The following is a 21,008-nucleotide window of genomic DNA, read 5'->3' on the forward strand; positions in this document are numbered from 1 at the left end:
GGCGCCCGGAACGCCAGGTCCCAGGGACCGCCGGAGGCGCCGGACACCCCGAGGCTGGCAGGAGAGAGAGAGCAGGCTCGCACGCAGGGGTCCCGGGGAAGTCGGAGGCTGCCGGTGGCGACAGCTCTCAGTGACCCAGCTCCATGCAGCGAGGCGCCGTCGGGGCTCCGGCGCTGCTCCCTCCTCGGTGGCCGCCGCTCCTGTGTGTCCCCGGCCACCCCGGCAGCCCAGAGCCCCCACCCCGCTCCCGCCCCCGGCCCAGCCCCTGCCTCCAGCCGCCCGCCCACAGCCACCGAGGGAAACCCCACCCCCGATCTCCACCTGGTGTGGGGGTGCGAGTGGGAACCCTCCCTCCCTGACCCTCGGACTGCTCTCCTCTACTTCTCGCAGGGACTCAGTGGCCTGTACCTTAGGATTCTCTTTTCGGGAACCCCAATATCTCTTCCCCAGTCTCTTTCTTTGGGGGGGGGGGCAGACGTCCAGTCACAACACCCCTCCCCGTTACTCCCCCTTGGGGGCCCAGAGCCCCCTTTCAGCAGAGTCCGGGGCGGGATTTACAGCACGGTGGGAGGGGAGAGGCGGGTCTGGGGGTCGCTACCTCCCCTCACCCCGTCGGGTCTCCATAATTATTTCCCCTCGGCCCGGCCCGCCCGCTGTAATTACAGAGCCTGGCCCGGGGCACGGTATTTATAGACACGGCTATAGATAGCGACTGGGGACCTGCAACCGACGGCCACGGGGAGCGGGGGTGGGGGGCGAGGCGGGAGGGCGGTTAGAGGGGAGGCCAGAGACTGGACAGACCCACACACAGGCTAATCGGGTCCCAAGGGATGGAAGTAGGGGGACGACGTAAGGGCGCCCGGGAGCCCAGGTGGAAAGGCACCCAGTGGAACGGCGGGGGCGCGGGGGGCCGCCGACACTGGTTGGCAGAGTACGGGAAACGGGGTCACTCGGGGACGAGGCCGCCTCCAGGCGGGCAACACCGGAGTAAGCCGCGGCGCTCGGCGCCCAGTGCGCCCCCACGAGCGGGCACGGCGCCGGGTCTGCCCGGAGCCCGCGGCGCGGCCGGAGGGAAGCCCGGAGCGAGCCGAGGCGCCGCCGCCCGCTGGCGCTGGGGGGGCGCCCGCGAACAAGGCGCCTTTGAGAGTCAGCCGCCCCCGCCACTCCGGCCGGCCCCGCCCCCAGGCTGGCACACCCTCTCCCCCCACCTCCGCGACAAAGCGCGCCTTGTGTCCCCCACCCTGCGCCCGCCTCCGAGGCCCCAGGGAACTTAGGCGGCGGCGGCGGCGGCGTCCAGGGAGCCGGTCCGGAGCTCCCGACCGGATACCCTCCCACACGCGGCCCGGTGCGGCGCTGCCTCCACCCCCCATACAGTCACCTCAGTCCAGAAAACAGCGATTTTAATTTGAAAGCGATTTTATGTGAGTGAGAGGGTAAGGGAACCCCGGAGAGAAGAGCCGCAGGGCAAAAATCATGCAGCCCCAGCACCCCATCTCTGCAGGCGGGCCATCTCCTCTCAATTCTGAGGCCAGGAGCCTGTGTCCCCAGCCTACAAGGTGTGTGCCCCGGGCTGGGAGGAGAGCTGGGAGGGGAAGGGTCTGAGGACTACTCACCAAACCGCTTCCCCCCACCCCGCCCTCACAGCCCAGGCCCCTTCCCCAAGACAGACGGGAAGAGTGGGGGAGGGGGCTGGGAAGAGCCAGCCCTGCAGACCATCTCAGGGCCCTGCCTTTCCCAAACACCACCTCCACCACTGGCATTTCTTAGTCAACCTGGGAAAGTACAGTACTTCTTTGAGTCTAACTGCAAGTCTCTATCCTCAGAGAAAATTAAAAATAGCAGATGGGTTCCTACATCTCCACCCGCCCCTTAACCACCACCACCTTTTTCTTTTTCAGTCTGACTGCAGAAGGAGGTGAAGCGTGAGAGGGGGCTCTGGACAGGGGACAGCGACAAGGCCCCTCCTTATTCCAGAGAAGCCCCCATCTGCGAGGCTTGGTTGGAGGAAGGCCTGTCAGAGCCTTACTCCCATGTCCATCCGTTTGGGGGGCCTGCCCCCCAATATCCATCTCTGCGGGAGTTCCCATTTCCATTCTTCAGATGGGGGGCTAAGTGAAGCAAGATGAGAAGGAAGCCAGGTCCTGGGAGCAAGGCCAGTGCTCTGTGCTGGGGGAAGGAGAGGCCGTTCCAGGCCAGGGGTAAGAAAGCACCCCCAGATCATGGCAGAGCCAGACAAATTCAGAGACTCAAGGCCACTGAAGGGAGAGGTCCAGCCCTCAAAGTGGTCTGGGGTCCCCTCTGACTTGGGATGCCAAGCAAACCCTGGCAGGGTTTAGGGACCCCCCCTTGGAGGTCTCGGTTCTGTCCTATGCTCCTCACCCCACCAAGATTCTAGGAACACGGTCCCTCCCCACCCTGCCCCAAGGCTCAGAGTCCCTTGCCCATGTGCTCTCCTCAAGCGTGAGGAACACCACGTCTGGGTGTGGGCTCAGGCCAGCTGGTGGGGAGCCTCAAGCATCTCCATGAGGAAGGTGTCGATGGGGGTGTCGCCAATGAGCTTGAAGAAAAACAGATGCTCTAGACACTTAAGGCCTATGGACCTGAGAGCAGGAAGACGCAAGAGCAGCTTGGCAAACCTGAGGAGGGAATGGGAGACATGGAGTGAGAGCCAGAGCCACATGGCACTACCCCCACCCCAGCAGGAGCCTCGGTTCCCGCAGCCCCTCAGCCCCACAGCGCCTTCTCACCGGCCCTGCTGCTCAGGGTACTTCTGTTTGCAATAGGTCTCCAGGGACGCGTACACTTTCTCCCGCAGGACCTCTACCTCACTGGGGTTGGAGAGGCCCTTGGCATCTGGGATGGCAGGGAAGAGAGGAGGAAGAGGAAGGAGGGCAAATCAAATCAGGACAAATGTGGAGGTGTGGCCCACACGATGTCCCTTTTGGGCCCCACCTACACGCCCTTCACCAGATGCCTGGCAAGGGAAGCAGGGCACAATGGGTTTGAGGGATGGGGCTGCAAAGGGAATGTTATCAGCAGATGTGGGTTCTTCTTTGTCAGCTGTGAGATTTCTAGGTTGAGGGGGAGAGCTGGGTAACTTAGGAGTCTCCGAAGAAGAGGAGGCTCCAAGGCTGCCTTGGTCTTGAGAGACGGGGGTAATCCTCCTCTTACCTGGATTGAACAGAATGATTGCCCTCAGGCAGCCAAGTTCTGTCTTGTCCATCCTCATGTCACGCATTTTGGACACTAGCTCTGTCAGCACCCTGGAGAGGGACCTGCAGGTCACTCAAAGGTCACAGCTCAGCCAGCCTTGGACACGGACCAGCCTATAGCCCCACCCCCTCGACCGACAGGCCAGCCCAGCCGAGGGCCACTGACCGATCAAAGATGGCTCCCACGCCTGCGGAATGGGCTGAGTTGCGGTGCACGTGAAGACCTGTGGCGAGGAGGATGCCGTCTCGGACATCGATGGATCGGTGAGAGAAGGAGGCAATGAGGAGCTCGTTCCAGCCTGGGGGTGGGGGGTGGCAAGGGTGACGAGCCAGGGATCAGGCCATGGGATCAAAAGCACATCAGGGGAAGAGAAGAAGGGGGTGGCGAGGTCAATGAGACTGGCTCTCTGAGTATGCAAGGTAAGGCCGCTGGGGTCCCTGAAGGTCAGGAGGTCCAAGAGGGGTCAAATGACAAGAGATTCAAGGAGTCCAAGGTCACTGACCTGCCCGTAGCAGTATGACCTGGTCATCCAGAGGCAAGGAGGAAAAGTGTGGGATCCTCTTTGCCCACTCAACAAGTGTGAAGAGCTGTTTGTCAGCTGCCTGGCAGATGTTAGTCACAGGGTCATTCGGCTGCAGGGGAGGAGGGGTGAGAGTTATAGAAGGTTTGGAAGTACACTGGGAGCCCCCCCAACCCCATAAGAGGCTTTTGACACCCCCTCCTTATTTGTAGTCTCTCTTCAAGCCCCATCTGAACCAATTCCTCCTCTTCTAGCATTCAGGAAAACAGTTATTAATTTGGGACTCGCCTGTGGTTCTGTGAGTGGGTTGTCTGGGGAGTGGGGACGGAGGATGCTATCACGCCTACCTCAGGTGTCTAAGAGACCTTGTTTGGCGGCACTTCCAGTCCCCGGCAGTGTTAGATGGGTTGTGAGGGGAAGGGAGGGGAGGGGGAGAGAGAACAGACCTAGCTTCCCGCCTCCCCACCCCCATCAGGAAGAAGAGTAGATTGACCCCAACACTCACGCTGCTGCCGCTACCCGCGGTTCCCCCAGGACCCTCAACGCCCTGGTCACTCTTCTGCTCCACAGCAAGCTCTGCCTCCAGGATCCTGTCCACGGGCATCTCCTCGGGGGCTCCCCCAGCCCCCTCCCCATCCCCATCCTTGTCCTTCCCCCGCTGACGCTCCTCCTGAACCGCTGCAGGAGAAGGAGGAAGGAGAAAAAAGTAGAAAGTGAGCAGCCAGCCATGAGGAGATTCCAAAATGTCCTTAGGGTCTTATCAGGGTCTCATGGCCCTTAGAAGGTATTTATAGAAATTGGGGAAGTCACTTGAAACCATGGCAGATCTGTGGCAGTCTAGAAGCAGGACTTATAAAAGAACAGATAAATAAACCCAGAAGAAGTAAAAAGGTAGGTAAAGGAATTACGGAGGAAGCTAGCATTTAAACTGAGAGCCTACTATATACTAGGAAACATGCCAAGCACACTTTCACGTTCACTCAAGTATTATAACGACCCTGTGAGCTCTTGACCCCATTTTTAAAAATAACGATTTGGGGGCAGTTCATTCAACAGCTTGCCCAAGTTCACACAATACATGGCAAGCCGTATGTCCAAATCTAAGCGTGCCTGATGGCAAATCTGGTGCTCTTCTGACTCAACCAAAAAGCAGGAAAAGGAGCACTGGCCTGGGTCTGCAGAGGTGTGGGTTCTGATCCAAGACCTGCCACTCGTTTGTTGCATGACCTTGGGAAAGCCAGGCTTCAGGCTCATCTTCTCTAAAATGAGGGATGTGACCAACATATACTCCCTAAAGTATCTCTCTCAGAATTCCAGAATCAAGCTTAAGAAGAAAAGATAGAGATTAAAAAAAAAAAAAAAAAGAGGAAAAGAAGCCCTGAGGTCTTCAGTAAAGGCTGCAGCTTAAGAGTAGAGTCCCAGAGTCTGGAGGAGAGAACACAGATAACAGGGAGATGGAGACCAGAGTGGAAGCACTTGGTCAAAATGAGGAAGAATTACTCAGGTTAGAGAAGGGGAGCTAGAGAAACCCATCATGGGGAAGGAAAACTTATCCTACCCTAGCACCAGACCAGGGAGGGATCAGAGGGGCAGGCCACAGAAGCAGAACCATTAAGAAGGAAACTCAAGGCACCAGGTCAAGGTACCAGAAAGGAGGGCTGATGCGCAGGGGAGAGGGAATCAAATATCGCCCTCTGGAGGAGAGAGAGGAGTCCAGCCTTCCTAAGAGGTATAGTCCCTGCAGTCTTCCCTCCCCCTCCTCCCTCTCCCCCCACAGGGTAGACCGGGAGGCCTGGGTAGGGCAGGTCCTTACCCTCCCTCTTCATGCCGGTGGCCAGGCACTTCTGATAGCGGCAGTACTGACAGCGGTTCCGCTGGCGCTTGTCCACCGTGCAGTCCTTGTTGTCCCGGCACGAGTAGGTCAGGTCCTTACGGATGGTGCGCTTGAAGAAGCCTTTGCAGCCCTCACAGCTGTAAACCCCGTAGTGTTTGCCTGCGAGAGGACAGGAAGAGCAGTAAGACTGCACGTAGACCCTGTGCCACTAGGACTCTTGCCCCCCCCCCCAGCAAATTTAGTTGAAGTCTGCTCTGTGTTTGCCAAAGAGAGAGATGGGGAATCAGGACATGAGGCATGATCCAGTCCCACTCTTCTCACGGTTCGAAAACCCTATGCCAGACCCCTCTTCCCTCTGACCACCCCCACACACCAAATCTGAGCCGCAGGGTCCTTAACTCTCATCAGGCCTCCCCCAGCTCACTTGTTCTAACCAAACCTCAAGAGCCCCTGGGAATCCCACAGGTAATGGTAAATGGTACACACTCTCTTCCTCTCTGCTGGTCCTCTGAGCCCCATACCTGAGCTTCGGTCCCCGCAGATTGCACATAGCCGTTTGCCAGCCCCAGGGCCACCTGGAGGGGGTGGACAGTGCAGGCCCCGGACCCCTAAGACTGGTGGCTTCACATCTTCAGGGGGGCCAGACCCACCCCCAGGGAGCGACACTGTTGAGTTAATCTGGGTTGGGGGAAATAGGGAAGTCACAGGGAGACTCATTGGGAAGGATAATCTCTCAGAGGGGAGGGACATCATTCCCTACCACCTAGGCAGGGCCCTGCATTGCACGTTACAAAGTACATTATTTACACTGCAGTGCCCGGGAAGGGCCACCCCTGGAGTACAACCCCGAAGAGATGAGACATAAAGGTGCCCCTAAAATTGTGCAACACAGTGGCCCTGAAGGGCTTGCATCTAAGAAGGGTAGATGGAACCAAAAGGGCAAAAAAATCACTGATATATGAAAGGGACATCAAGAATAGCTGGGTTCTTTTAGAGGGTTGGGGAGGAGGTGTGCACTGAAAGCTCAGTCACCTCAAGAAAGGCCAGGAGTCACACAAGGACCACAGGCCTGGAAGGTCAGTGGGCCATGGGGAAATTCACACAAGGATCTAGGTCACCAGGAAAACAAGGAAATGAAAGTGGAGAGGCAGTAAGTGGGTCACGACCTCTCACCTGGGGACTGCTGACAGGCCCGGAGAATCCTGGGGGAGCTGGAGGGGGCAGACCAGGGGACCCCATGGAAGAGCTGATGACCGGGAAGGGGGAGCCCAGTGGCGGGGGTGGCATCGGGGGTGGGGGTGGAGCCCCAGAGCCTCCAAGGGATGCAGCTGCTGAAGGGGGTAAGGGTGGCCCCGGAGGAGAAGGGGGAGCGGCCCCCTGGGGAAGGGGATTTGGAGAGGAACTGTCTGGGCTTCGGGAGTCTGGGGAGGGGTACACACAGGCACAGACACACACAGACAGAAGAGACAAAAAGAGAAAATGAGTCTTCGATCATCCAACCGGAGCCTTTAATTCTCTCTCTGATCCCCCCACCGCGCCCCCACCTCACCCCACCCCACCCCTTCCCAAGTCCAGAGGCACCCTGCTGTCAAACAACGGCTTAACTCCTAATCGTGGTGAGAGAAGGGGACTGACAGAGGAGGATCGTTCAGGTGAGGCAAATTCCAAACAATGCATTTGGTCACCCCAAGCCAGACGCATCTCGTGTGGGTGGGGCAGCACGTGGGGTGGACCAGTCAGCCCCTCCATTCCCAGCTCGTAGCCAGAACGTGCAGGGAAAAGAGACAGGCAGAAGAGACCCCTCCTAGGACATACAATTTGCCTTCAAACGTCCAGAGTCCTCAATCTCGAGGACTAGTGTCCCACGCCTGGGACCTCCGTAGTGCAGGGCCTCAAGCGGCCACCGCTAGGAGGGCGGAAGCTCCCCCTCCCCGCCCCGCCCCGGGGGGAGGGCACTAAGGCCCTCGGGAGGGAGGGGACGCGTGTTTACAAACAAGGGGGCGGGAGCGCTTGGGAAAGAACACCAGAGGACGGGGGGAAGGGGTTGCTGATAACGCGGTCACTGGCTTGCCGGTCCGTCCGCTAGGTCACTCACCCCGCCCGCTGTCGCCCATCCCGTCCCGTCCAGCCTCCCCCGGCTCCGGCTCCGGGGTTTGTTGTTCTCCGGCTGCCACCGCCGCCGCCGCTGCTGCTGCGGGATCCAGCCAGGGCCGTCGCCGCCGCCACCGGGACGCGACCCCACAATGCATTTCTTTTCGCACCCCCACCGGCCCACACTGCCCTGCGGCATGCCGCTGGGGGAGGAAGGGCGGGCGAGCAGCCCAAGACATGATTCCTGGCTGAGTGTAGGGATACCGAAGAGGTACCAGGGATTCCCAAGGATTGATCGTTGGACTAGCTGAGCACGAGGAAGCCCCAGACAAAAAGCCTCTGGCCTTAACCGGGTCGAATTAAGCGCTTCGCTCTGCGCTGTAGCAAAATGACAGCGCCGATGTGGTAGCCATCTTGGTATAGACGGGAAGTCTCCGCGCTAGTTCCCGCCTCCTCGTCTGGTTGGAAACGGAGAAGGCGGTCTCCTCCCGCCTGTTAGCCCGCCTAGCCCAGCGTCCCCTCAAATAACCTCCACACCCGCGCATGCGCGCCAGGGCTAGAGGGCTTCACCACTACCGGAGTGCCGCCATATTGGTAAAGGTACTGGGATCGAGGTAGAACGGAACTCCCTGTTCTCGCGGGAGCTAGAGGCGGGACTGCCACGTCCGCGCAAACCGGGAAAGGAGAGGATCCCGGAGCTGGTGAGAATTCCCTGTTTTTCCCTACCGTCCTTTCCAGGCCTTTTTCATTTAGTGGGTCATAGAGACGAGGGCGCAGAGAGTCCATATAGCGGAGGATCAGAGCCTAGAGCGGTGTCCCGGGGGCCCTGCATCTGGGATGGGGTTCCGGATAAAGAAAACGAGTCTTGGAAACAATGTGGGTGGGGACAGGATGGAATGGGGAAGCAGCCCATAGAAGTGGACGGAGGGCGCGAACGGAGTAGAGCGGACCCCGCATAGGTATAGAGTTGAGGGTCAAGTGGAGTCACTATCTCTGTCCCTCTGGTCAGCGTGATGGCCAGAGGCCTGGGGGCCCCCCACTGGGTGGCCGTGGGACTGCTGACCTGGGCGGCCTTGGGGCTGCTAGTGGCCGGACACGGGGGTCATGGCGACCTGTACGAAGACCTGCACGAGGACTTCCAGGGCCACAGCCACTCACATGAGGATTTCCACCATGGACACAGCCATGCCCCTGGCCACACTCATGAGAGCATCTGGCATGGGCATACCCACGGTCACGACCATGGACATTCGCATGAGGATTTGCACCATGGCCATAGTCATGGCCACTCTCATGAGAGCGTCTACCACCGAGGACATGGACATGATCATGAGCACAGCCATGCAATCTATGAGGAGTCTGGGGCTCCAGGCATCAAACAGGACCTGGACACTGTCACTCTCTGGGCCTATGTGAGTCCCCCGGGGATGAGGCAGAGGGGGGCTGGTTCGGGATTGTTGGGAAACCCCACACCACCTGACCCCTGACTCTCCCTCACCAGGCACTGGGGGCCACAGTGCTGATCTCTGCAGCTCCATTTTTCGTCCTCTTCCTTATCCCCGTGGAGTCAAACTCCCCTCGGCACCGCTCTCTGCTCCAGATCTTGCTGAGTTTTGCTTCGGGTGGGCTCTTGGGAGATGCCTTCCTGCACCTCATCCCTCATGCTCTGGGTAAGTGATCTCTAGCTTCTACCTCAAATCTTAATGTATTTCATGCTTTGGACAAGAGGGTTCTTTCCCCTTTGTGATCCCTGACCTTCCAATATTCTCCCAAATACACACCCCTTGGTTGGGGTATTTCCTCATCTGGCTTTGTCTCCCCCTTCCTCCAGAACCTCATTCTCACCACCCTCTGGAGCAGCCTGGACATGGACATTCCCACAGTGGTGAGGAAGGGGCAGGTGAAGACGTGGGGTTGGGGTGCTGGGGAAGGTCTATCCCTCCCTGTTCTTCTCTTGTGCTTGGGGAGGAAGAGTCTGAAATCCAAATCTCCCTTAATGTCTCAATGTATCCATTCCTAGGCCAGGGCCCCATTCTGTCTGTGGGACTGTGGGTCCTCAGTGGAATTGTCGCCTTTCTCGTGGTGGAAAAATTTGTGAGACATGTGAAAGGAGGACATGGACACGGACATGGACACGCTCACGGTCACACACATGGAAGACAGGGTGAGCCCAGGAACAACTTTCCCGAAAGCCACCTTGCCATCTCTGAATCTCCTCATTTTATGGTTCTTAGGTGGGAGAAGACTACCCTTATGAGGACATATTGGCAAATCTCTGTTCTCCACTCTTACCAACTCCTTTCTTCCCTCAGGGCGTCCTTCAAAGGAGAAACAGAGCTCAGAGGAAGAAGAAAAGGAAGCAGGGGGCTCGAGGAAAAGCAGAGGAGGGAGCACAAGGCCCAAAGACAGGCCAGTGAAACCTCAGAACTCTGAAGAGGAAAAAGCAGGTTCAGGTGAGGACCAGGGTTGCATACGCTTGGGCAAGGGGCATCATCATGAATCACATGGAACAGCACTGTGGGTGCTGACAGGGGTCTGGAAAATACTGAGGCCGGATGTGAAGTGGTCTCTGGGGTGCTGATCAGGGCTGAGACTAGGGGTGATGAATACCTCTAATTGTTTCATCTTCCTTTTCTCCTGTAAAAGACCTACGTGTATCAGGGTACCTGAATCTGGCTGCTGACCTGGCACACAACTTCACAGATGGTCTGGCCATTGGTGCTTCATTTCGAGGGGGTCGGGGACTGGGGATCCTGACCACAATGACTGTTCTGCTACATGAAGTGCCCCACGAAGTCGGGGACTTTGCCATCTTGGTCCAGTCTGGCTGCAGCAAAAAGCAGGTTGGTGATGGTGTGCACCAAACATGGTTGCCTCAAGCCCTTTATCCCCCACTAACCCTCCCCAAACCCAGACTGCCACCCATTAGTTCCGAACAAGTTGTACTACAGGCATACCTCGTTTTATTGCACTCCTTTATTACACTTAGCAGATACTGCGTTTTTTACAAATCTGTAGCAACCCTGCTTGAGCAAGTCTATGGATACCATTTTTCCAACATTTGTTTACTTCATGTCTCTGTGTCACAGATTGGTAATTCTTGAAACATTTCAAACTTCGTTATTATCATATTTGTTACGTTGATCTGTGATCAGTGACCTTTGATGTTATTATAGCAAAAAGATTCCAACTTGTTGAAGGCTTACGTGATGGTTAGCATTTTTTATCGGTAGAGTTTTTTTGGGTTTTTTTCAGTACGCGGGCCTCTCACTGTTGTGGCCTCTCCCGTTGCGGAGCACAGGCTCTGGACGCACAGGCCCAGCAGCCATGGCTCACGGGCCTAGCCGCTCCGCAGCATGTGGGATCCTCCTGGACCGGGGCACGAACCCGTGTCCCCTGCATCGGCAGGCGGACTCTCAACCACTACGCCACCAGGGAAGCCCTGGTAGAGTATTTTTTAACTAAGCTACGTACGTTGTAGGCATAATGCTACTGCACACTTACAGGATAGTGTAAATATATGCATTGGGAAACCAAAAAATTCATGTGACTTGCTTTATTGTGATGGCCTGGGACTGAACTCACAATATCTCCGAGGTATGCCTGTATTGTTGACAACGGATCCTCTAGAAACGAGGGGGAAGAAGTTCTGTTTCTTTGTCTTGTAGCTCAGTAGTTCTTGAGCTGTGGTCCATAAGCCATCTGAATGTTTTATGGGGGTCTTTCACACCATGCCCCTGACCCTGACCTATTGAGTCAGGAGGTCTGTGGAAAGGAGCTCTTTGATCTGAGATTTTTCAGAAAGTGTCTATTCTAGATCCCCCTCTTCTTGCCTTATTATTTAGTTTCTAAAGACATGCATCCTATCCATGTACACTTATACCCCTCCAGCCACGTCTAAACCACTGATAACCTTTAGATGTTGATGAGTGCCTCTCTCTCTCTTTTCTGCCCACCAGGCGATGCGTCTACAACTACTGACGGCAATAGGGGCGCTGGCAGGCACAGCCTGTGCCCTCCTAACTGAAGGAGGGGCAGTGGGCAGTGAAGTTGCAGGTGGCACAGGTCCTGGCTGGGTTCTGCCATTCACTGCAGGTGGCTTTATCTACGTAGCAACGGTGTCAGTGTTGCCTGAGCTGTTGAGGGAGGCATCACCATTGCAATCACTTCTGGAGGTGCTGGGGCTGCTAGGGGGTGTTGTCATGATGGTGCTGATTGCCCACCTTGAGTGAGAGGTGGGGTAAACCAGCCCCACCCCAGCCCCAAACCTCTAGCCTCTAAACCCTCCAGGTCAGGGGTCTGTGGAAGTTGGGGGCCCTGGCCTGGGACATCTGCCAAAGGAGGGAGTTGTATCCCAGGGAGGTGGCGACTTTGTCTTGAAAGCTATCAAGATTTGGCAGTCTTACAGGAGCTGCAGAGGTGAGAATGACAGCCCAGAGGGACCATAGTGTTGGGCATGTGCTGACCATGTTGTTGGGTTTAGGGGCTAAGTGGGGCCATGAAGAAGGCTGGAAGAGAGAGGAGTCATGGCAGCCTACCCCATATCCCCCACCGTACCTATTCACAGAGGACCAAGCTGCCACACACTGGCTTCTCCAGGGTCCACCTCCCTCTCTCCCACCGGTTGGTGGAAACTCCAGGGAAGACCAGATCCCTGAAGTGGGTAGCAGAAGTCGGAGATAAACGTCAATCGTGTGTCCTGATTTGGGAGTGATTGGGGGGGAGGGGGGCTAGTTGCTACTCTCATGGCCTGATTTTTTTTTTGTATTCTTTTATATCACTGTTTGAATGGAGGAGGGGGGGTGGTGACCGGAAATAAAATCCTTGAATCTCCCGCTCCACGCGCAGTCTTTGTCTTTTTTGGGGGGAATGGGGGCCCCTCTTCTCCCGGCCCCACTGACCCCCAAGCTTTGGTGTCTGGCCACGCCCCCGCGGTTGGAGGTCCGCCTGCGCGGGTGGCCGCCAGGGGCCTAACGCTGGCGGGTCTTCGATTGGTCCGGCTTTGCTCTCGCCGCGCCCCCTCTGCGCTCGGATTGGCTCAGTGCTGGGGAGCCCGCCCACTCACCACCCGCCATGGCGTCTCAGCTCCGGCTTCGCTTCGCGCTGGCCCTGGTCACAGGTTGGGGGCGGGGGTGTCCTCTCCCAGGGTGGGTTGGTGTGCTGGAGTGACGTCGGGGCGCTCCCTCGGACCCTACAACCGCTGCGGCCTGTGGTCTGAATTTTACTAACTTTGCGCCCTGTTGACCTCTGACCCCTGCCCACTTCTCCTTCCCCCCCTCCCGCGTGTTCTCTCCCATCTCAGGTGCTGGTAGCGGCATCGGCCGAGCAGTAGCTGTGCGCCTGGCCGCTGAGGGGGCCACTGTGGCCGCTTGCGACCTGGACGGGCCAGCGGCACGGGAGACGGTGCGGCTGCTGGGAGGGCCGGGGAGCGAAGAGGGGCCACCCCGCGGGGCCCACGCAGCCTTCCAGGCTGACGTGTCCGAGGCCGGGGCCGTCAGGCACCTGCTGGATCAAGTGCAGGTGAAAAGGCGAGACGACGTCGCCCCCTTTAAAGCCCTAACGTTGCCTCCAGTGCCCTCGGCTCTACAAGGTTTTTTGGTGTGTAACCTACCCCTTACATAGGCCTGCTTTTCTCGCCCGCCATCTGTCGTTGTGTCCTGTGCGGGCATCACCAGGGATGAGTTTCTGCTCCACATGTCTGAGGATGACTGGGACAAAGTCATAGCTGTCAACCTCAAGGTGGTGATCTCTGAACCCATGACTTCTGGGCCCTCTAGCCTGGGGAGGGAGTTGGAGGAGAGTCACCCCTGCTGATCCTTTCTGCCTTGTTACTTTCTCTCCCCACCCCCAGGGCATCTTTCTAGTCACTCAGGCTGCAGCCCAAGCCCTGGTGTCCAGTGGCTGTCCTGGCTCCATCATCAACATCAGTAGCATCGTAGGGAAGGTCAGGTTGAGTTGGGACGAGGTCAGCCAGCCAAGTAGGCACAGAGAGGAGAGCCCCTCCTTGGGACTCCCAGCTTAACCCCAATCTCTGGCTCACCCAAAGGTGGGGAACGTGGGACAGACAAACTACGCAGCATCCAAGGCTGGAGTGGTTGGACTGACCCAGACTACAGCCCGGGAGCTTGGACGGTTGGTCAGACACCTGGGGCCACGTGGAAGGTCTGAGGGAGGGTCAGTGTTCAGTCCTCTCTGGAGTCAGCAGCCACTCTCCTTTCCACAGACATGGGATCCGCTGTAACTCTGTCCTCCCAGGGTTCATTAAAACACCCATGACACAGAAAGTGCCACAGAAAGTACTGGACAAGGTAGGAGACTGTGGGTGGAGGGCAGAATCATTCAGAGAGCCAACCTCTCTGGGCTTCAGAGAGAGGATGCTGGGCCCAGTGAGGGGCATATTCAGCAAGTGTACAAGGAATGAAGACCAAAAAAAGTCACAGACTCGGTCTACAAAAAAAAAACCCATGAAAAAAACTTTCACTCACACGAGTGTTTCCTTACAGGTGACTGGAAGGATCCCGATGGGACATATGGGGGACCCTGAGGGTGAGCACTGAGTGCAGAGGGGGCCTGAATGAAGAGATCCCAAAGTTTGTGGTATCTGAGAGGGTCTCACCAGGATTGGTGGTTGGGGGAGGGATGATTCTGGTAGGAGGCTACTTTGGGTCTGTGTGAGTGAGTAGGATTCTGCCATCTCCCCACCATTCCCGTAGATGTGGCAGATGTGGTCGCGTTCTTGGCATCTGAAGACAGTGGATACATCACAGGGGCGTCAGTGGAAGTCACTGGTATGAGGCCATCAGGGGGAGGAAGAGGGCAGAGAAGTGGAACCCAGAAAGCAAATGAGGGGAGTCTGGAGCCACTGAGGGAAGGGCAGAAGTTCCCATAGGCCAAGGACAGAAGTGGATGCCTCCCCCCCAGCCCATTTGTCTCCACCTATACATCTGTCCAAATGTTTCTGCCCCTCCCAGGAGGTCTTTTCATGTAACTGCCTCAAGGACCCGGGACTCTGCTCACTATCCCACCACTCTGCCGGGCCTCCTGCTGATGAGGACTCTGAGTTCCCAGGCTACAAAAGGGGTGGCAGTGTATGGCTCAGGAATGCTGAATATGGGAGGCAGGGGTGCTTGTGACCCTAATAAATTCCAAATCCTCTTCCCTGCCACCTCCGGTTCTTCTTGTGTCCAAGTCCTCAGACCCTTCACCACCTCCCCCTCCTTTCCCTTTCGCGAAGGATTGTTCCCTTTCACTGCCTGGTCTCCCAGGGCAACCCCCGCCGCCGGGTATGAGAGGAGAGAGTGTGTGTCACTGTGTGTGCGTGACACTCTGGGTCTTTTGGAGGGAGGGGGTCTCTGCCCCACCCCCTTCCACTGATCCTGCAGCCCCAGTCCCCTCCCCCAATTCCCTGGGTCCTTATGGTCCCCAAGGGTGATTTGTTCATGGCCCCATCCGAGTATCCAGTCTAGCCTTGGGAGGGGGTCTTGGAACAGGTGGCCCTCCCCCACCCCTCTCCTTTCTCTGAGTCCCCCCCTCCCCTTTCTCTCCACCTTACAATAGCTGCAGCCGGCCGGGGGTCGGATGGGGGGGATTAGGGGAGGGGGCCAGGATTAGGGGAATGGGCCAGCCGATGAAAGGGGCTGGAGGAGAGCAGAAGGGAGGGAGGGGGCTGGGAGGAGGAGGAGGAAGGGGAGGGGGTCCGCGCTAATCGACTCTGGAGCCCACATAAGGACTGGCCACGGACTGAAGGAGAGGACAGGGAAGTAGGGGGGAACTGGGGGAGGGGGCGAAGGGACCCACTGCTGCCTTGTCCCAGAAAGAGGCCACCCCCTGGCAGTTGCAGCCCAAGTCCGGGAGCCCCAGTTCAAGCTGGAGGAGACAGGACGCCCATCACGGTCTCTTTTCCCCCCCGTATCCCTCTCATCCCCTGCCCTCAATGGGGGTCGCTCTGCCCCTTCCTCTTCTCTTCCCTCCCGGTCCCCTTCCTTTACTGGGAAGTCCTGGAGGAGACTTCTACCCGCTTCCCACTCCAGACATTCGGCCCCTTGTGCCCCCCACCTACACGCGCACAACCCCTCCCCGATAGGGGCCCCATCCTGTGTGTGTGTGTGTGTGTGTGTGTGTGTGTGTGTGTGTCCCTGCTTCCGCGTGGTGTCTCCATTCCCCGATACCTCCCGTGTGCCTCCCTCCCCCGCCCCGGGCCGCGGCTCTTGATTGTCCAAACGCAATTCTCGAGTCTCTAGCTCTGGCCGAGAGTTGAGTCTGGACGTCCCGAGCCGTCGCCCCCAAACCTCGAAGGGAGAGCGGGTCGGAGGGTCTAGGGAGAGCCAAAGCGGAGGGTGGAGCAGGTTACCAGGGTGGTAAGGGAATCCCGGGCACGTCGGGACTTAGTTGCGTTCACAGGACTGAAGGACTGTAGCGGCAGAGGCTCCTCTGCAGCTCTTTTTTCCCCGGAATCCGGGGCTGGGGTTATGGAGAAGTTGTGTGTGGGGAGGAGGGGCGCCCTTCCCCAGAGCCGCCAGGGGACGCGGAATGGGGGAGGTGGCCCCTTTTCCAATTCCCTCTGTCCCCTCCCGGGGTCCGAGCGATCCCAGGCCCCGCCCCCCGGAGCGGAGGCCCCGAGTGGGGGCCTTGGAAGGGGACAGTGGCTGAGGTCGGCCGCGCGACGGTGCTGGCCGGGGAACGGAGACCGCGGTCCCCACGTGGCGTGGGACTCCGGGGACGCCGGCTCCTCGCGGGGGCCGGGGGGAACCCGGGCGTCCACGTCGCGTCCCACCCGCGCCGCGACTGGCGGGTGACGTCTCCGCCGGCAGGGGGTGGAGTAGAGTGGAGGGGCAGGCGGAAGTGACGTAGGGCCCCAGCGCCCGGGCCATGGCGGCGGCGGCGTCGGTAACGGGAGCTGCTGTCTGAGCAGCGGCTGCGGACCGAGCGAACTCGGCCGGGGAGCCCGGGCCCCGGGAGAGGCGCTGCGGCGGCGGGAGCGCGGACAGCTGGAAGCTGGTGAGGGGCCGCGCCGGCGCGGAGTGGGGGGCGGAGGAGGGAGCCTAGGGAGGGCGGGGTCTGCGCGAGGGGCGGCCCCCCTAACACCCTTCCTCCCCTTCCCCCTTCCCCCACTCCCCAGCCTACATCTCCTTCTCCCCGGCGGTGGAGCCTTCGTGGGGGTCTGTGCCCGATCACCATGACGACGCCGGCGAATGCCCAGAATGCCAGCAAAACGTGGGAACTGAGTCTCTATGAGCTCCACCGGACCCCTCAGGTGACAGGGATTCTCCCTTTACAACTTACTCCCTTTCCCCAGACCCCTCCATCCCCAGACCCCCATCTCACAGCCTCTTTTCCATTTTTTGCCCCATTCTGCGCGATTTCACACTCCCTGGCCCTACCTTTGAATCACCTTAATCTTTCAAAGCGCTTTCACATTTATCTCATTTAATCCTCAAAACAGACGTGCCAGAGAGGTAGAGCAAGTATTACTATCTTCATTTGAAAGATAGTAAACAGGCTGAAATTACCTTCCCCGTTTCTCAGTTCCACATCATAGGTCAGTGCATTTAAGACTCACCTTGGGAGTTTATTAAAAATGGAATTCCCGGGCTTCCTTGGTGGCGCAGTGGTTGGGAGTCCGCCTGCCGATGCAGGGGACACGGGTTCGTGCCCCGGTCCAGGAGGATCCCACATGCCGCGGAGCGGCTGGGCCCGTGAGCCACGGCTGCTGAGCCTGCGCGTCCAGAGCCTGTGCTCCGCAACGGGAGAGGCCACAACAGTAAGAGGCCCGTGTACCGCAAAAAAAAAAAAAAAAAAAAAAAAATGGAATTCCCGCTGGCCCCTACCTGTAACATTGTGATACAGTAAAGGGATGGGACCCCAGAATCTGCATTTTTAACCTGCATCCTAGGGGATTCTGATACAGGTAGAACTGCACTGTAAGAAATTCTGTTGACCAAGTAAGTCTTCCACAGATGGAAAATCTGTGCCACGCCCATCCCCAGGCCTATCACCAAACCTCAGATCTTCCTATTCCAAAGCTCCTACTCTTAGAATTCCCAATTTCCTCAAGTGGCCAACGTGAGGTACCCAGATTCTGACATCTCACTGTATTTCTCAAGACTCCAATTTCATGGACCACTTGTTTCTAAAACCCCTTTCCCCCCAACCCATTCACCACCTTTCCACCCATCGACGCCTCCAGGAAGCCATCATGGATGGCACAGAGATTGCAGTTTCCCCTCGGTCACTGCATTCAGAGCTCATGTGCCCCATCTGCCTGGACATGCTGAAGAATACGATGACAACCAAGGAGTGCCTCCACCGATTCTGCTCTGATTGCATTGTCACGGCCCTGCGCAGCGGGTAACAGGAGGGACAGGTTTGAGATGGGGGGAGGGGGACAAGAGTTGGACCCTCCATGCCCCGGTGACTGACTCCTCAGGGCCTCCTTTCTCCCACACCAGGAACAAGGAGTGCCCTACCTGCCGAAAGAAGCTGGTATCCAAGCGGTCTCTGCGGCCAGACCCCAACTTCGATGCTCTGATCTCTAAGATCTACCCCAGCCGGGAGGAATATGAGGCCCACCAAGACAGGGTGCTCATCCGCCTCAGCCGCCTGCACAACCAGCAGGCACTGAGCTCCAGCATTGAGGAGGGGCTGCGCATGCAGGCCATGCACAGGTTCGGGGGCCACGAAGAAGGTGGCAGTGGTGCTGATGGGACAGATCCGTGGGTCAGACTCCTGGGGCTGTCTTTGCTTCTAAGCCTCAGCATCCTGAGTGCTGACCACAGTCTAACTGTCACGCCTGGAGGTCATGGATGTAAACTGTAGCTTCTTAGCAACTTGTACTACTGTTCTTAAGGAAATAGGTCACCTTCTAACTTTCTAGAAGTTAGAAGAGTTGAGTGCTTTTTGAGCATAAGCTCTGAGTTCACACTGCTGGGAATTAAATCACCTCCTAGGCCAGCATCACTCAGTCTTTAATGTGTATCCAAATTACATGAGAGTCTTGTTAAAAATGCAGATTCTGACTCAGTAGGTCACAGGTTGGACCTGAGATTCTGCGTCTCTACAAGACTGTGCTACTGGTTCTTGGACCACGCTTTGAGAGGCAAAGAGTCTATGGTCTCAAACTAGTTATTTAACCTCTCTAAGCCTCAGTTTCCTCAGCCATAAAATAGAGATGATATAATTACCTGTGTCCATAGGATTTGAGGCAATCAGTGCAAAATACTTAGCAATGTGCTTAGCACGTAGTCAGTATGTAATAAATATTAGGTGTCATCATTAAGATTTCCCTGATCTCTTAATTCTCTGAAGTTTAAAACCTAAACCCCTTATCTTTGGTGGTTTCTAACCTCGACCACTTGTTTCCACAGGGCCCAGCGTGTGAGGCGGCCGATGCCTGGGTCAGATCAGACCACAACGATGAGTGGGGGGGAAGGAGAGCCTGGGGAGGGAGAGGGGGATGGAGAGGATGTGAGCTCAGACTCCGCCCCTGACTCCGCTCCAGGCCCTGCTCCCAAGCGACCCCGTGGAGGGGGCGCAGGGGGGAGCAGTGTAGGGACAGGGGGAGGTGGCACTGGTGGGGTGGGTGGGGGTGCCGGTTCTGAAGACTCTGGTGACCGGGGAGGGACCCTGGGAGGGGGAACCCTCGGCCCCCCAAGCCCTCCCGGGGCTCCCAGTCCCCCAGAGCCAGGTGGAGAAATTGAGCTCGTGTTCCGGCCCCACCCCCTGCTCGTGGAGAAGGGAGAATACTGCCAGACTAGGTGAGAGCCTCGTCCTTCCCCAGACCACTGAGAAACCAAAGGTCTCATGATCTTCCATCAGAAGTGGGCTTTGCCCAAACCCAGAAAGAATCCCTAACCCAGAGGCCCTTTGGGAAATCCCCAACTTCCCTTCTCCATTTGAGGCTTCCTGTGCCCTCAACCTGCCCTCTCTCCCACTCCAGGTATGTGAAGACAACTGGGAATGCCACAGTGGACCATCTCTCCAAGTACTTGGCCCTGCGCATTGCCCTCGAACGGAGGCAGCAGCAAGAGGCAGGGGAGCCAGGAGGGCCTGGAGGGGGCGCCTCTGACGCCGGAGGACCTGATGGGGGAGGCGGGGAGGGTGGGGGTGCCGGAGGAGGCGACGGCCCTGAGGAGCCTGCCTTGCCCAGTCTGGAGGGTGTCAGCGAAAAGCAGTATACCATCTACATCGCCCCCGGGGGCGGAGCTTTCACGGTGAGAGCCTCTGAGGGCAGCGATGTGAGAGAGGAGAGGAGGGAGGGTGGCCTGGGGACGCAGAACCGAGATCCTGACCTCCTAACTGACCAGGCCTCTTCTCCCTCTGCATCTCCCATCTCCCTTCTCTGTCCGTCCTTCTTCCCCATCATCCGTGTCCCTGCTTTGCCCCGTTTATTATTCCTTCTCCTTTTTCTTTTCTCCTCTCATTCATTTCCTTTACCATCTTCCCCAACTTTTTTTTCTCTTCCCCCTCCTCCCCCTTCCACCCCCTCTGTAGACACTGAATGGCTCGCTAACCCTGGAGCTGGTGAATGAGAAGTTCTGGAAAGTGTCCCGACCACTGGAGCTCTGCTATGCCCCCACCAAGGATCCAAAGTGACCCCTCAAGGGGACAGCCAGGGGATGGGGACCATGGGGTGTTCCTGAGTCCTGGCCCACCACCCAGCTTCTTTGTCCCCCAGAGCCCCCCAGCCCGGCCAGCCAGCAAGAGGACACAAATGAGGACAAGTGGCTTTTATACAAAGTATCTATATCAGATTCTTCTATATTGTACAGAGTGGGGCCTGTGCCCCCATCTACTGCCTTTTCTATTGCCCCCAACCTCCCACCCATGCAAGATGTTGGGAAGGGTGAAGAGCCCTTCCCTTCATGCCCTTCTACCAACAACAACAAATTTGCTTTTTTTCCTCTTTGAAACCTGTGGTTCTGTGTCTCTTTATCGGGGTGGGTGGGTACTAGAAGGAGAGGAAAACAAAGATCGGGGAGGAAACCCTAGAAATCATGTAGAATCAGCCTTGGAAATGGGGAGGAAATGTCAAAGGGTATTCACGGTGTGCAGATCCCATTTTCCTGAACCTTCAAATCAGCAAATGTGAAGGAAAATTAAAAGGACCTGTGAAGCTGTAAGAGGGTGGAGAGCGGAGAGGTGCGAAGTCAGATCCCAAGCTTTCCCCCATGACCTGAATGCCCAGGCTGAGATCTCGGGTTTCAATACCACAGGGAAAGAAGGAAAGTGGCTCAAGAGGGTGACAGGGCAGGCCCGAGATGTTTGGAAGGCGAACAATTCCTCGTCCCTGCGAGAAGCTGGTTTCTAAAGCTGGAGAGAAAAGGCGCGGGTGGGAGGAGGGCTGCGAGAACC

At 57.5% G+C, this 21,008-nt stretch overlaps 4 protein-coding genes across 5 annotated transcripts; 3 read left to right on the plus strand and 1 right to left on the minus strand.

Moving 5' to 3' along the window:
* Nucleotides 1-2,488: 2,488 nt before the first annotated feature.
* Nucleotides 2,489-7,897, minus strand: RXRB (retinoid X receptor beta; the record flags this gene model as incomplete). 2 transcript variants are annotated; one of them, XM_079712403.1, is made up of 10 exons in its annotated part: nt 2,489-2,636; nt 2,748-2,853; nt 3,172-3,263; nt 3,379-3,511; nt 3,716-3,845; nt 4,239-4,411; nt 5,547-5,726; nt 6,089-6,245; nt 6,741-6,988; nt 7,663-7,897. In XM_079712403.1, the coding sequence occupies 10 exons, from the start codon at nt 7,895-7,897 to the stop codon at nt 2,489-2,491; spliced, it is 1,602 nt and encodes a 533-aa protein (XP_079568529.1). The 2 variants fall into 2 exon arrangements, with proteins under 2 accessions (XP_079568529.1, XP_079568528.1); XM_079712402.1 differs by having other exon boundaries at nt 3,172-3,275.
* Nucleotides 7,898-8,667: 770 nt separating this feature from the next.
* Nucleotides 8,668-12,454, plus strand: SLC39A7 (solute carrier family 39 member 7). Its single transcript, XM_079713069.1, has 7 exons — nt 8,668-9,070; nt 9,160-9,328; nt 9,490-9,543; nt 9,679-9,822; nt 9,971-10,111; nt 10,305-10,501; nt 11,618-12,454. The coding sequence occupies exons 1-7, from the start codon at nt 8,672-8,674 to the stop codon at nt 11,888-11,890; spliced, it is 1,377 nt and encodes a 458-aa protein (XP_079569195.1). The 5' UTR covers nt 8,668-8,671; the 3' UTR covers nt 11,891-12,454.
* Nucleotides 12,455-12,731: 277 nt separating this feature from the next.
* Nucleotides 12,732-14,815, plus strand: HSD17B8 (hydroxysteroid 17-beta dehydrogenase 8; the record flags this gene model as incomplete). The annotated part of the gene is made up of 9 exons (XM_079712629.1): nt 12,732-12,777; nt 12,904-13,178; nt 13,281-13,397; nt 13,510-13,602; nt 13,705-13,790; nt 13,882-13,966; nt 14,162-14,204; nt 14,372-14,446; nt 14,630-14,815. The coding sequence occupies 9 exons, from the start codon at nt 12,732-12,734 to the stop codon at nt 14,644-14,646; spliced, it is 837 nt and encodes a 278-aa protein (XP_079568755.1). The 3' UTR covers nt 14,647-14,815.
* Nucleotides 14,816-16,530: 1,715 nt separating this feature from the next.
* RING1 (ring finger protein 1) lies at nt 16,531-20,566 on the plus strand. Its single transcript, XM_079713032.1, has 7 exons — nt 16,531-16,655; nt 16,777-16,911; nt 17,845-18,005; nt 18,107-18,322; nt 19,022-19,411; nt 19,594-19,867; nt 20,148-20,566. The coding sequence occupies exons 2-7, from the start codon at nt 16,834-16,836 to the stop codon at nt 20,247-20,249; spliced, it is 1,221 nt and encodes a 406-aa protein (XP_079569158.1). The 5' UTR covers nt 16,531-16,655; nt 16,777-16,833; the 3' UTR covers nt 20,250-20,566.
* Nucleotides 20,567-21,008: the final 442 nt, after the last annotated feature.

This window comes from Hyperoodon ampullatus (assembly GCF_949752795.1).
Source record: "Hyperoodon ampullatus genome assembly, chromosome: 10".
Taxonomy (NCBI): Eukaryota; Metazoa; Chordata; class Mammalia; order Artiodactyla; family Ziphiidae; genus Hyperoodon; species Hyperoodon ampullatus.

Bases quoted from the DNA above. Each gene is read 5' to 3' on its own strand.
- SLC39A7 (XM_079713069.1), top strand. From the start codon at position 8,672: ATGGCCAGAGGCCTGGGGGCCCCCCACTGGGTGGCCGTGGGACTGCTG. The intron at 10,112-10,304 runs GTGAGGACCAGG...CTCCTGTAAAAG, and splicing joins AGAGGAAAAAGCAGGTTCAG to ACCTACGTGTATCAGGGTAC. The intron at 10,502-11,617 runs GTTGGTGATGGT...TCTGCCCACCAG, and splicing joins CTGGCTGCAGCAAAAAGCAG to GCGATGCGTCTACAACTACT.
- RING1 (XM_079713032.1), top strand. From the start codon at position 16,834: ATGACGACGCCGGCGAATGCCCAGAATGCCAGCAAAACGTGGGAACTG. The intron at 16,912-17,844 runs GTGACAGGGATT...CGACGCCTCCAG, and splicing joins AGCTCCACCGGACCCCTCAG to GAAGCCATCATGGATGGCAC. The intron at 19,412-19,593 runs GTGAGAGCCTCG...CTCCCACTCCAG, and splicing joins GGAGAATACTGCCAGACTAG to GTATGTGAAGACAACTGGGA.